Source organism: Haplochromis burtoni, unplaced genomic scaffold, assembly GCF_018398535.1.
Source record: "Haplochromis burtoni strain Fernald_Lab_line unplaced genomic scaffold, NCSU_Asbu1 Contig_247, whole genome shotgun sequence".
Classification (NCBI taxonomy): domain Eukaryota; kingdom Metazoa; phylum Chordata; class Actinopteri; order Cichliformes; family Cichlidae; genus Haplochromis; species Haplochromis burtoni.
Window position 1 is genome coordinate 652,645 of NW_024582608.1, and position 12,638 is coordinate 665,282.

The 12,638-nt window shown below is 35.7% G+C and overlaps 1 protein-coding gene across 1 annotated transcript in view; it reads right to left on the reverse strand.

The window, feature by feature from the left end:
• LOC102293339 (gamma-aminobutyric acid receptor subunit beta-2) overlaps positions 1-12,638 on the reverse strand; it is a 69,392-nt gene that overhangs the window by 21,870 nt on the left and 34,884 nt on the right. Inside the window, exons 5-6 of the mRNA XM_005942255.3 lie at positions 8,544-8,626; positions 376-513 (exon numbers count right to left, since the gene is read on the reverse strand). Coding sequence (XP_005942317.1) covers positions 376-513; positions 8,544-8,626 — 221 coding nt within the window. The remainder of the gene's footprint in view (positions 1-375; positions 514-8,543; positions 8,627-12,638) is intronic.

The following is a 12,638-nucleotide window of genomic DNA, read 5'->3' on the forward strand; positions in this document are numbered from 1 at the left end:
GAAAATGGAATCGGAATCGTGAAAATCTTATCAATACCCATCCCTAATCATGAATATGAAAAACTTGAACATATAAATATTTCATTATATCAGGCAGTGTTCTCTTTTGTTTGTTGTTAAAATGTCATGCCTCCGAAGACAATGATTCATTCAAAGATCTGTATGCCTGTTTGTTTTCATGATGTTTAGGATTTCTGGAAATTATTTTTTCATATATATAAGTTGAAACAGTGAAAAAAGTCAGTACTGATAAAGTATGAAACATCTAAACTATTTTATGAATATACAGAGACACTGAGAGATATAATAATGAAGTAAAATTACTAGTCATAATAGTAACAATGATAATGAATCATGATTTTTATGATGCGTTACCTGTGGAGAAGACAACATTCTTGGAAATGAGCTTATGATCCACAATGGAGAACTGGGGAAGTTCGATCTTGTCTACTCCTGTCACAGCATTATCTCCTCCTCGCCAGTAGAATTCAATGTCATCTGTAGTGTAACCATCTGCGAGACAGTACAAGCAACAAGAATCACTGATTGACAATAAGGTCTACACACTATATCTGTTCACAATCTATCCCATGTCGTTCTTGTATATTTAATTAGTAATGATTAGGTTTGCATTTGTTACCAGTTTACAGTCTTTTGACTTTAGATGCAGTCACTGGGCTTTGGTTTACTGATGAAAAATTCATGGCAGTCCGCAAGGAAAAATTTTTTTAGTCATTTGAATTTTTTTTTTTTTTGTAAAAGCATGTGCATTTTAAATATGCTTCCTATTCCTATTTGCTTCCTTCTCCTCAAAAGGCCTGCATAGTGTATATATGGTTTGAAATGTTTCTAAGTTGTGGGTTTGTTTACCTGTTATTATTTTCTAGTCAAAACAATCGACTTTTGTGCTCTTAACACTCCTTGAACCACACATATAACAGTTCGCAATACTGCAACCTTGGAAGAATGAATGCTGGTCATTAATTTTTGTGTAACTAACATATTAATTCTGTTAGTTACACAAGTAAAGCTCAGTAGTGCAATTACTGTGTGTTAAAATCTTATTCAAAGCCATCTCAACATGAAGATACCCTTACTATTTAGATCTCTCACTACTGTGCACTTCGCAATAACTGCAATGTGGCAAAATATTTATATGTGAACTAACGGTTGTGAGTGTGAGAGGAGATGACCTGAGAGATAGCTAGGATCATAGCTAAAATGAAAACCTAGACCTTCTGTGGCTGATTACCAAGACTACGTGAAGTACCTTCTTAAGGTCTACTAGAAGATGGACAATCACTACTGTGACACCACAGCAACTTTGATCACTGAGATGCTTGGCTACAAGATAAACAGCCACAAAAGGCAGTACCCTCCATCAAGATAAAGGCAGCATGGAGGAAGATTAGCCAACTATTGGTGCTGCTAATTTAACAAATGGATGCATAAGAAGTAAGCTGCCCATACCTGAGGCCTTAGAAATTGTCAAGCAAAGACTCACAGCTATGGCCAGCTGCTTGAAGAGGTATACCTGAGAAACTGAAGCCAGGTGACAACAAAGAGAGGGAAAGTAGTCAGAACTGAGGGGATTGTACTACCAGAAGGCAACACTACAAACAACGAGGACAGCTACAAGTACCTGCAAATTCCACAGGCAAATGGGAACCATGAAGAGGCCGCTAGGAAATCTGCAATCATCAAGTTCTTGCAGAGAGTAAGGAAAGTCCTGAGAAGAACAACATCTAGGCAATCAACACCTATGTCCTTCTAGTTGATAATAATATCGTGCTGTGATAATAAGCTGGCCAAAAGAGGAGATAGAAGCCACTGACGGCAAGAAAAGAAACTTCCCTATTATGCAGGGATGGTTTCACCCCAAATCCAGCACCTTGAGACAGTACACTAAGTGTAAGGAAGGTGGGCTAGGACTAGTGAATGTCAGAACCAAGAATGGGACACCCAAATCCAAGATGGCCACAACTGACCGTGTGCTTAGTGAATACCTCAGGCAGCAGAAACCCAAGAAAGAAGAGGAGCAAGAGTAGGAAATATCATGGAAGGACAGGCCCCTGCACTGCATGCACCACTGACAGGTAGAAGAAGTGGCTGATATTAAGAAAACCTATCAATGGTTAGACAAAGGTGGACTGAAAGACAGCTCACAGGCACTAATGATGGCAGCACAGGAACAAGTTCTAAGCAGAAGTTCGATGGAGGCTTATCTGTCTGCTTTTTATTTTTATTTATTTACTTATTGTAATTTTTTTTTGTTAACGTGTATGTGACTTTTGGTCATTCTTCTTTAACAAAAAGTTTCCAAAGAAGGAATGGTAAAATGACCTCCTCAGTACAGGTGCCAGAAAAGAAAAAAATCCTCATGGAGTGAAGTGTATAAGGAAATTATATTAGTTGAGATGACTGAAATGAAGTCAGGACTGGTCAGGGGCAGACAGAAATAATTTAAGTTTGGATGAATTTTTTAAGCGACAAAAAAATCCAAAAGTACTAGCTTACTACGGTATATTAGACTTGGATTTCTATACATTTTACATCAGATTAAAACTTTGGGTGTAAGATTCAGATAATTATTTATTAAAAGCTGGACATTTTAAATGTGCCCCCCTTTTCCCTGTTAATGCCCTACCTGCCCCCCTTGCTATTGAAATATTTTTTATTTCTCTCCGATATCCGATCAAATTAGATTAAACAAGACTGTTGCAAATAATTTAATTTTTGCTTGATGCATAAAGTTAAAATATTAAAACTAATAAAACAAATTTTAAAACAAGACTTTTTCATTTGATTACATTATATATGTTCGATTATGCAGAAAAAATAGAATTGGGCTGAAAGGTCTATTGCTTTATTATGTATTCAGGTTGTTTATCATGTTTTTAAAAAGTAACTAATTACTTTTGAAAATAAGTAATCTGTAAAGTAACTGGATTACTTTCTTGGAGAAATAATCAGTAATTATTTACTAATTACTATTTTCAAGTAACTTGACCAACACTGATGACAGCCAATGAGAGCGAAGGATATCTTTGACTTGTAGAAGACCTGGTAGTAAATACATGAGAGGGTTACCTAGACAACAAGAGTCTGTGCAGATACAACTTTCTGAGCCATGTGCTTATGGTGAATTGACAATATGAGGTCATAGCAGTAATTATCAATCTGTGTTGTGGACACACTCAGGGGGGAACAGAGCATGACTGAAATGGATGACTGAATGGGGGCATGTTAGGAAAAACAAACTGTCAACAAACAAGGACTACACACACCTCTGTACTGTAATAGCATAGATGAGTAGAAGTTTGACTCAGTGCTCTTATAACTTAGTTTTTAGTTACCTAAAACTTTAACCCTTAGACTGACTTTGCAATTTTATTTTACTGAAGTTTTTGTGTCAAAGTGTTTAGCACATTCAGATTGTCTTAATTCCCATCCCATATGAAATTAACTGCAAGGAATATAGTAAGAGACACAAAATAAATAATTAGTTGAGAGTATATCTATTAATTACAAAATGGTGAAATAAGAAACTTGGCTTTGTAACTATTAACTGGCACAAGATTACAGAACTTAGATAAAAAAAACAATAAGTTTTAAATAATAAAAAAACACGGGGTGACGATATCTATTTTACACTAGCACAAAACCTTCTCTTATGGATTCCAATGTCAGAGAGCACCGCCAGACCAAAAATAAATGAAATTGTTCACGATAACATCAGAGGAGATAGCAATACAATACTAAAGCTATTTAACTGGGACTCTGGCATATCTCCCTGACCAAATCTGACTCCAGGCATTTTTATCAAGCTTATGAAATAATGTCTCAGTTGATTTGTTTTAATGGGCAAAGAAGGATTTTGGAAGGAGATAAAACACTGGCTTTGATATTGCTATGGGCAGAAGATAATCAGGGATAATAAAAAAAGTGTTTTTTTTTATATACTTATTATAAAAGAATACCAAGTTCTAATACATATATTAAATACCACTGGCATGCAAGGTCATGATAAAGCATTATGAATCAAAACAATCATGTTATTCTTCACATCTATACTTTTTTTCTAAATATATTGTAAATAAAACTTGTAAACACATTTGGCATTTGCAAACATTTGAAATAAGAATACTTTGAAATACTGTATGCTGTGACTCCCTAAATTTTGACTGTTTATTGAAAATTATTAATTATTAAGTCACCAAGCAAGTCCTTTGGATTATTTTTTCCCCACAGTTTATCAGATGAAATGCATATCAACTTAATACATATTAATTGACATTCTGTGATGCGTAAACACATGTGTCCACATACACATTCACAAACATCACCATCACTCTCACACAAAAATCGACACTTGAAATCCACCCCCCGACAAATGCCTGCTTCACGCATAGCCCAGTGAAGCTGAGAAGGATACTCAACTCTAAATATGTCTGCAACTAACTTTGATTTTACAAAGTTTAAAGCGACTTTAATGTTATTCCTAGTAATTAAAAAATATCTTTAAAGTTTTGCAGTATACAGCAAGCTGCAGCTCACTTGGATGCCTGGACAGGGGCGGAACATCTAAAGATAAGATAAATAAATAAGCCATGCAAGCCCACGTGTGGAAACCATTCACACCCCAGAGAATGTCTGCAGTTTCTAAAATGGGCTCTGATAAGCAGTGATGGCAACAGCAAGATAGAGTGGAAGTGGCTGTCCATATGATGGGGATCGCTGGTGCAGAAAATATAACTATAACTTGACAGAGATGCTGTAATGAAATGATAGTTTCATAGTGAGCACATATCGACTGAAACATCTAATGTAATGTGCCTTTTACTTTCCCCTCAGTACATGTAAAAGTTATCGAATACGTACATAGCTGTCTTAATTAGTTTGTTTCATTTTATGGCTTTTAAAACAGCTTTGCTGAAATGACCAATTTTGCCGTCTTGTGTAGAGCCATACATTTTGTAAAGTTACTACACTACAAGTTTGTAAAGCTGCTACACGAAGATGCTTCTTGGCTAGTGTTCAATGTTTAACGGCTGACTGATCCTAATCTTGGTATGATTTATTGAAAAGGTTCACAGCTACTGTTGTTATGAAGTCAGTGTTGTATCTTTTGATCAAATCAGTTTTCTTTTGAAGGTAGGGCTATACAGCAGCATATAGACTGTATATTACTGTAACAGCGACACTGAGCATTATAAATAATGTAGGAATGGCATTTTCAAATGCAAGAAAATCCTTCAATAATAGTCTAGGTGTGAAATTTTGTATACTAATACAAACTTTTGTACCATAGGATCTGAGTTGATCTGAATTGAAGCATGATTAATACTTTGAGATTTGTGTGCACGGTAACAGATTAATTAACTTTAACAGTTTTACATCTCGCTATGCTGATAAAGTGTCCACTGTTCCAAAACCTTATTTACTTGTTATGGAGCACTTTTGCCATAGCATGAATAAAAGCTGGTAAATCAGCGGTTTTACGTTTTGCCTCTAAGTCACATAAAGTTCAATTTGAAAATAGAATGGTTAATGGAGCGATACATACAGAGTAAGAAAGAAGCACTTGTGGTGGAACTTTGAGAAAGGAAAAAAACACTGATGAATTTATAAAGGAGATAGATGGATGGAAACCAGTAGTCTACCCTTTTATATTAGCACTGGGAGTCCTTTAAACCTTTTAAGTGTGCATGTGTTTTCAGAGGTTTTGTCTATTGGGTATGTTTTAGTGGCTATGATAATTACACATACACAACCATATCTATATGATGGATGCTCACAGCCACAGTTAGTAATATCCAGCTAGTTTCTTAAGAGAAAGAAAACACTCCAACCACATTAAAAGAGAAGGATGTGCGCTTGTGGTACTAATGACTAGACATATTGTGAGGTGAGCTCATATGTACACCACTAATGCTCCACTCCTCTCCATCTTCCTCTCAGTTGTTTACCATCATTCTCTGAACTCAGACAATTTGTTCAACTGGACACTACAAAGCAGGGGGTTACATTTGCAGTAAAAATATACATGAAGTTCCCATTTAGATTTTATTATAGTATAACAAACTATATATAGATGATATGTGGCAGTTGTGTGCATTTGTGTATGCAAACAGCAACAAGGACCTGCCATGATCCACTTCTATTTGAAGATCACATGAGTGGCTAACAATACTCATACTGGCTATACCCACAAAGGTATAATTCGTATAAATACCAGGTAACAAACTGGTAGATAAACTTCTTCTACATAACATGGAAGCTCCACACATATGAGCAAAGCTCAAAAGGGTATTGAAACAACAAAATGTCAAAGGTCCAGGAACTGGCGGGTAAAGCAGCAAATAGATAATAGACAGTGAGACAATATGAAGCCTCTTAACAATAATGAGCACCTTGAAGCAACTGTTATTGTAATTTGGTGCTATATAAATAAAGCTCAATTGAAACGAACAAGTGCTGATGAGCCCTTTCCATTGTAGGAATAAGACCCATACCATCAACGCTTTCAATGTCAAAATAGATATTGGCTTAAATAATAAAGTGGCCACAAGAGTTGGTATGCCAGTAACATCAATACAAACAAACTTCTGAGGGCACTGATGGTTCCATCTAAAGTCCAGCACCATGAGACTCCACCAGCCATGAAAAGAAGGATGGTGAGGATTAGTGAGTGTCAGTGCCAAGATCCAGTTTTGAGAGCCAATACATATTCCTGATGTATTCAGAACATTTCTGAATACATTAGGAAGATGGGTATTGGGGATGAACTGCTATGAGAGTGCCTTAGGCAGCAGAAGATGTATAGTAATGAAGAGGAGGAGTAAAATCTATGGGATACAAGCCCCTCCATGCAATGTATGCATCATCAGCAGATAAAGGAAGTGACTGAGATCAAGAAATCCTATCATTGGCCACAGAATGCAGTCCTGAAGAACAGCTTGAGAGCAGGCCCTTAACATTAGATCCGTAAAGGTAGGATTCTACCAGACAAGAATTATGAAAAGGTGCCCTGGAGACTGTTAAGCACATAGTAGCAGTGTTAAGGTTGCAAGCTGGAAAGACATACACTGAAAGGCATAACGATGTACTGAAGATATAGCACATGTCGTACATACATGTGCCACATATGAATTCAAAGCACTTATGGAAGAGTCTTCCAAAATTTTTGAAAGAACAGAGCTTCGAACTAACCAACCAGACATCGGCGTGGCTGACATGGGGCTAATTATAACTGTGAGATCTAGCAGTTCTACAGTAACATAGGAAAGATGGAGTATGAGAACACAGAGAACTATCAGAGGCTGCTGGACCAGCTGGAGTAGAAATTGAAAGTAAAGCTGCCCAGAAGTAAAATGAGTATTGGGGGTTTAACTCGAGTATTTGCGAAAGGGGGGGGGGATAAATGCAGCAATCAGTTTACTTTCTAAGCAATAACTAAATGACAATAATGACAAAAACTGACAAAACATGCATGATACATTTAAAATGTTTTCTTCCATTCTACTTCCCTTTATTACCCCTTATCTCAAATAAATCACCCCATTTATTTATTTATTTATTTACTTACTTACAAATGTGTGTATGTATTTATTTATTTATTTTTATTTATACAGTTTCCACTTCAGAATATGCCTTGATGTATTTTGTAATTATTTAACTGAATACAGAAAGCTTGATTTTAATTATTTTCTTATTGGTATTTATTCTGTCAATTTATTTTTTGTTCTATAAATGTCTTTCAGAATGGATACAGAATATATCCATAACTGAAATGCAGTTATGGAGCTTTATATGCCTATCATGAACCAAGCAAACATTGTGGTATGGACAATGTGGTTTGTGTATAATAATCATGGATTACTACAACAATACTCTCACAGATACTTTTGTAGCAGGCTGCTAGATTACAAATAGCGTGTTTCATTTGAACAGTTTGTAAAGCAGCTGTGACGCTGTATGAACCCTTAGCCATGAGTACAGAAAGTAAAGTTCCAGTCAAAATAAAATCATCTGACATGACAGGCATCGTAAAACTATGATAATCTTAATAACAGATAACTGTTACAAGAAGCATATTTGCATTACTGTTTTGTGTTAAAATCCACGTATTGTGTGATCCTGATGTCCTTTAAACCTTCATGCTATAATTCCCTTCATACATTAACACCAGATTTATGCCTTTCAGGGTGTAATGCACTTTAGCAGTATTGCAGGCATTCAGATGTATTTATCATTATTCACCATTAGTTCTTATTAAAGCTAAATTTCAACCACTTTTGTTTGGAGGTAAATTAAATTTCTTTGTGAATGAGTGGCACAGTCACTCATTTTACTTTAACTTTACTTTACTATTAAAGTACAAAGGAAGAACACGGGCTAAAAGGGACAAATTTAAATTGCTAGACATAAACTTAGAATTTTAAACTGTTAAACTGAGTCGACATATTAATTCAACTCTGACAAGAAAACACATTAATCAAAAAAAAGAACACATTATGGTCATTAATGAATCAATTACTTACAACTTTCTATCTCAAGTGTGCAGTTTTGCTCATCCAGTGGATACCTTCTCAGGTCCATCATACAAGCAGCAGTGGTAGTTATCCTGAAAAGAAATCACAGCAAAATTAGAGAGCAAACTCTATTTTTCAACAGGGTAACTACAGCAGGGACTAGACAAAGATATATAATATAGATGCTGTTGGTTGTGAGAATCAACTTTTTGTTTTGTTTTGTTTTTCTTTTAATTGCCTTATTTTCTAAATAATTTTGATGACCATTTGCTAGCTGCATGGCACTGAGTAACTGAACAAAATCCAAATCTTGTAAAAATAAAATAATACATAAATAAATAACCCAAAATTATTATTATTATTTTTTTAAAGACTGGAACGGTGGTAGTGGTGGGAACTCCACTGGGCATTATAGGTGAATAGCTAATCCTTATGTCCCAATTCTAGCTTTGTTTGGATAATCCTGTGGGTTCTCTGTTAGGTTTCACCTGGGATATGAATCACTGGTTTATTCTCTGTGGGACAGTGGTGACAGCAGCAGAAGAGAGAGATATACTGTAAAAGTCAAAATGAATGTAATAATGCCTTAAAATGCCATATGGGATAAAATTAACCTTATTGAAAACTTTGACTTTGTAGGTCAATATTATTGTGTGAATAAAATGATGATGATGTTAGTGTAACTGGAATCAGCACAATAAATAAAAAATTTCAGACTGAAAGATCAATATTATACTTTCATTTGTTTACTTATAGCAGTTACAAAAAATGTCATATAACTTAAATAAGTATGATGTTACGTTAGTGTCAGAGTTTTATTTAAGTGTGCACCCGTCTTGTCAGACATCACCTTTTCATGAACATTACTGTTTATTGTGAGATGCTGCACAGACAAACAAAAATGACATAAATTGTACAAAGCTATTCTTTTAATAATTAAAAGAAGAATCTAAGTTCCTTTGAATATTAAACAAGGAAATATCTTTATTATAGCATTATTACAGCATGGTACTGATGGGTTAACACTCCTAACATACAGCTATATAAAAACCTCAAATATCTGAGTTGTTCAGTTAATACATTCCATTAAAAAAGTACTTTAAATGACATTTTCACATAATTTCCTGTTTCCAAGCTTAAATGGGACTTGGCTTTCAAATATAGCACCTGATGTGCCACAAATGAACACTTCATGACTCCATGGAGCATGCGAACATCAATAAAATGATAGATTATTATCTTCATGGGAAATTGTAAAGATAGATAAAACAGCTTGGAGGGAAAAGAGAAATGTTAGATTACTGCCCCCCAAGGCTTAACTTATCCTTTCCCTTTAGCATAATAATTCAAATGTGAAAATATGTCATGACTTCAAATGAGGGATGAGAGGCAATCTAAATAGAATCTTGGTGTTTTTTTTCCTTTGTTTGTTTTGTTTAACATTTTTTATTAGATGGTATTTCTATGTTTCATGTTTTACTAAAAAGACACTCGAGGAATTGATCTCAGCAATATGTCAAGACCCTCTTTGACCACATAACTCTGACTCTTTTGATGTGAACCACAATCAGGAGCATATAGAGCTTTATAGTTCCACTACACATACTATTCTGATTTCTGACTTGCTGTTTTTTATAGCTATTAACACTATTTAATGCTTTAGTTTGTTATAGTTACTCCACAGTGTCGCATTCACCTAACACATGAAAGCTTTGAGACCAGGAGGAGACACAAATTTCTTTGGGGTTGCATCAGGAGAGGCATTTAGTGTAAAAAAAAAAGAAAGAGGAAAAGAAAAAGAAAAAGTAGAGTTAGCTAAATTGAGCATGTTAAAACAACCACTGTGTTAACCCTTTGTGAATAACAGAGCAACCTAAAGCAGTTTCTATCTTAATTTCTTGTCATGGATTATGAGAAATTAACCAAATAAATGTACTGCTGTGGTAAATGTGCTTATATGTGTAAACAACCCTGGTCAAAGAACCAGAGCTTACTGTTTTACTACTTCTATCCTATCATATTCTGTGGATACTGTATCTATCACCATAAAGGCATTCAGCCTTTCAGTCAATATCAAAACAAATAGGCAGCAAGGGATAATAAGGGATAATAACAGAAGGCAACCATGAGTCAATAGATAAGGTTATGTTGTCCATCAGACTTTGTGAAAGGAACATAAGGATGAGGCTGTGAGTAATAGGCTGCCATTCTTTCCTTGACTCTGGTCTTGTGTGAGAACTTCACTCCCACTGAGGGAGTTGCCACAGAGCAGCACAGCATGGTGGGTAATCGTCTAGGCACACCTGACAACATAGATAAATTTGTGCCAGAGGAGAGGCTCATCTTGAGTCCAATCCTCTGTTACACAGCAGAGATAACCATGCTTGTGTGCCTCTGTGCCTCTTTCGCTTTCTTTGTTCTATCTCTCTTTTACTATGCCATTATTCAAACAGCCACTATAATGCCAATACATTTATATTCATAAATTACAAACACCTACTATACAAACACAGAAAGATTAATGGACATTCAAATTAAGGATATAATCAACATTACATGATATTATTTGTAAGCAAAGATTTGGAAACAATTATGCACCAGCGTTACAAGATTTTACTAACACCTAAAAGGCATCCCATAGTCTGTGTCTATGGCAAATATATTAAAACAAAATCCAATAACTGACAACATGTCTGCAAAGAAGCTAACAGCGGAATTGGAGACAATATTCTCCTTTTATGCTCCACTTGCTGGATTATGGGACGTTTTAAAAAAGGAGACCTAAAACTTATCCCTGCCTCACTTAAACTGAGCATCCATCACATCAGTTATTCTTCTGTGGCCCACTTCCTACCATGGAGAGGGGAATAGGATCTTTTAGGAGACTACTTAGTTCAAACACCTTGTTAACTTCAGCATGTCTCACCTATTGGATAAAGTTTATTGACAACTTCAGTTTATTCTGGAACTGTAAAGATCACTCCAAGATACTTGCTGCCAATCTATGTCCTGCTCTTGGAACATCTAATACTAATTAAACTCTGTGAATAATTCAATTCAATTTTATTTATATAGCGCCAAATCACAACAACAGTCGCCTCAAGTCGCAACAAGGACAGAATACATAGGCAGGACACCATACATAGTCAGACAGAATATGCTCCTTCCTCCTTAACTAACTCCATCCACCCTATTATCCAAAGCTTCCAGAGGATGTCCCTGTAACAACCTGCAGCCAAGCCACCTGGCACAGACAGGTGGCTTGGCCTGAACTCACTCACTGGTCAACGTTCCACACTGAAGCTGAGCCAAATTGAAGATATATTACGCAGCAGTGGTCACACACATCACCAATCAGATGCGTATCATAGATGAGACAGACTCCATGCCACTTGTCTAAACAGTGATCCTATGTGGCAAGATCAAAAGCATTAACCAAGTGTACTCAGGGTGCACAGCTAATGCATTTAATTTATAAAGTAATATATTACAAAAAATGATCTTGATTTTATGTTTTTAACCCAAGCCTGGTTAAACGAACACAACAGTGCTATGATTACTTTTCAAAAATCTCCTCTGAGTTTCCATTTCATAGTTTCGACTATAAAAGGCAAAAAAAGGAGTGCGAATGGGCATTGTATACAATGCCAGTGACAAGCAGCTTTCATAAAGAAGATGAATTTAGAAGCTTTCCTGCTTCTAAAATCAGGTAAAACTGAGGTATTTGTAAAAAAAAAACAGTGGTAATGGTAAAACACTGTGGTAGAAAACAAGGTGATGCCTACCAGTGTAAGTGTCTAACCAGACACTTGTTGCTCTCCTTTTGTGCAGGATCTCTCAAATTACAAAAACATCCTGTCTCAAAGTGATGCTGAAAAACTAGTTCATCCATTTATTGCTTCTAGGATATCTATTGTAATTCATTTATTATTATCATGTTGTTCTAAAACCTCCCTGCAATGCTTAAGTTACTCCAGAATGCTGCAGTATTGTCAGGGACTATAAAGACCGTATACAGTGGGGCAAAAAAGTATTTAGTCAGCCACCGATTGTGCAAGTTCCCCCACTTAAAATGATGACAGAGGTCAGTAATTTGCACCAGAG